Here is a 2,500-nt window from a genome sequence, read left to right on the forward strand (position 1 = left end):
GAGAGTGCGTGAGAGAGTGCGTGAGAGAGTGCGTGAGAGAGTGCGTGAGAGAGTGCGTGAGTGTGTGTGTGAGTGTGAATGCATGAGTGTGAGTGTGAATGCATGAGTGTGAGTGTGAATGCATGAGTGTGAGTGTGAATGCATGAGTGTGAGTGTGAATGCATGAGTGTGAGTGTGAATGCATGAGTGTGAGAGAATGTGTGCGTGAGTGAGAGAATGTGTGCGTGAGTGAGAGTGTGCGCGTGTGTGTGAGTGTGAATGTGAGAGAATGTGTGCGTGAGTGAGTGTGCGCGTGTGTGTGAGTGTGCGAGTGAGAGTGCGTGTGTGTGAGAGTGCGTGTGTGTGTGTGTGTGAGAGTGTGTGCGAGCGAGAGAGTGTGTGCGTGCGCGTGTGTGAGAGAGAGTGCGCGTGTGTGTGAGAGAGTGCGCGTGTGTGAGAGAGAGTGCGCGTGTGTGAGAGAGAGTGCGCGTGTGTGAGAGAGTGCGCGCGTGTGAGAGAGAGTGCGCGTGTGTGTGAGAGAGAGTGCGCGCGTGTGAGAGAGAGTGCGCGCGTGTGTGAGTGCGCGTGTGTGAGTGCGCGTGTGTGAGTGCGCGTGTGTGAGTGCGCGTGTGTGAGTGCGAGAGTGCGCGCGTGTGAGTGCGAGTGCGCGCGTGTGTGAGAGAGTGCGCGCGTGTGTGAGAGAGTGCGCGCGTGTGTGAGAGAGTGCGCGCGTGTGTGAGAGAGTGCGCGCGTGTGTGAGAGAGTGCGCGCGTGTGTGAGAGAGTGCGCGCGTGTGTGAGAGTGCGCGCGTGTGTGAGAGTGCGCGCGTGTGTGAGAGAGTGCGCGCGTGTGTGTGAGAGAGTGCGCGCGTGTGTGTGAGAGTGCGCGCGTGTGTGAGAGTGCGCGCGTGTGTGAGAGTGCGCGCGTGTGTGAGAGAGAGTGCCGCGTGTGTGAGAGAGAGTGCGCGCGTGTGTGAGAGAGTGCGCGCGTGTGTGAGAGAGTGCGCGCGTGTGTGAGAGAGTGCGCGTGTGTGTGTGTGTGAGAGGCTGAACCGAGTCTTTCCCTCTGTGTGCTCACTTCAGTAGTCAGCAGGTTAATTCCCAGGTTAATTCCCAGGTTAATTCCCAGGTTAATTCCCAGGTTAATTGTCACCACTGTACTGGGACTTTACTGGGTCACTCTGGTCACCACAGGTCAGGGAATTTTTACTGTGGATTTTATCAACAAAGCAATTGTAACACACTCCTGGGTCATTTCTGACCCTGAAGCTCCTGTCTTTAAAACAACGTAAACATATCTGGTGTCTGAAATATGTTGCAAAATGAATGCATTAATGTTCCTTAACTATAATGTGTGTGCGTGTGTGCGTGTGTGCGTGTGTGCGTGTGTGCGTGTGTGTGTGTGTGTGTGTACATGTGTACCAGCTCTGCTTGTGTAGCTTGAGTTTTCAGATGAGTGTGAAATTGTCTGGTTTCAGAACAAGGCATTAGAAAGTCAGAGTTCAAGAATTTGTCTGGGAATGTGTGTGTATGTGGGTGTGTGGGGGGAGGGGTGAGAGTGAAAGTGTGTGTGTGTGTGTGTGTGTGTGTGAGAGTGTGAGAGTGTGTGTGTGTGAGTGTGTGTGAGAGTGAGAGAGAGAGTGTGGGGGTGTGTGTGAGACAGTGTGGGGGTGTGTGTGTGAGACTGTGTGTGTTAGTTACACAGTGTGTTTAACACAGCGTCCTCACTCTGGTGTGTGTTGTGTCTGGTGTGTGTGTTGTGTCGTGTGTGTTTGTGTCGTGTGTGTCGTGTGTTTGTGTCGTGTGTGTCGTGTTTGTGTCGTGTGTGTCGTGTGTTTGTGTCGTGTCGTGTGTGTTTGTGTCGTGTCGTGTGTGTTTGTGTCGTGTCGTGTGTGTTTGTGTCGTGTCGTGTGTGTGTGTTGTGTCGTGTGTGTGTTGTGTCGTGTGTGTGTGTGTTGTGCCGTGTGTGTGTGTGTTGTGTCGTGTGTGTGTGTTGTGTCGTGTGTGTGTGTTGTGTCGTGTGTGTGTGTTGTGTCGTGTGTGTGTGTGTTGTGTCGTGTGTGTGTGTGTGTGTGTTGTGTCGTGTGTGTGTGTGTTGTGTCGTGTGTGTGTGTGTTGTGTAGTGTGTGTGTGTGTTTGTGTTGTGTGTGTGTTTCGTGTTCGTGTCGGTGTGTGTTTGTGTTCGTGTCGTGTTCGAATGTCGTGTCTTGTTGTGTTGTTGTGTCGTGTGTGTGTGTGTTGTGTCGTGTGTGTGTGTGTGTTGTGTCTGGTGTGTGTTGTGTCTGGTGTGTGTTGTGTCTGGTGTGTGTTGTGTCTGGTGTGTGTGTTGTGTGTGTTGTGTCTGGTGTGTGTGTTGTGTCTGGTGTCTGTGGTGTGTGTGTTGTGTCTGGTGTGTGTTGTGTCGTGTGTTTTGTCGTGTGTGTGTGTTGTGTCTGGTGTGTGTGTGTCGTGTGTGTGTGTGTGTTGTGTCTGGTGTGTGTGTGTGGTGTGTGTTGTGTCTGGTGTGTGTAGCAGGTGATGGC

The 2,500-nt window shown here is 52.7% G+C and overlaps 1 protein-coding gene across 3 annotated transcripts in view; it reads left to right on the plus strand.

Annotated features, from left to right (window-relative positions):
- Window positions 1-2,500, plus strand: part of cdk4 (cyclin-dependent kinase 4) — a 15,918-nt gene that overhangs the window by 4,221 nt on the left and 9,197 nt on the right. The window contains exons 2-3 of one of the 3 annotated variants that reach the window (XM_047804982.1): window positions 1,404-1,472; window positions 2,490-2,500. The exon at window positions 2,490-2,500 is cut by the window's right edge and continues 213 nt beyond it. In XM_047804982.1, the coding sequence (XP_047660938.1) occupies window positions 2,496-2,500 (5 nt within the window). In that variant the 5' untranslated portion in view covers window positions 1,404-1,472; window positions 2,490-2,495. The remainder of the gene's footprint in view (window positions 1-1,403; window positions 1,473-2,489) is intronic. The other 2 variants (XM_047804986.1, XM_047804977.1) reach the window with 2 other exon arrangements.

Source organism: Tachysurus fulvidraco, chromosome 2 (assembly GCF_022655615.1).
Source record: "Tachysurus fulvidraco isolate hzauxx_2018 chromosome 2, HZAU_PFXX_2.0, whole genome shotgun sequence".
NCBI classification, from domain to species: Eukaryota; Metazoa; Chordata; class Actinopteri; order Siluriformes; family Bagridae; genus Tachysurus; species Tachysurus fulvidraco.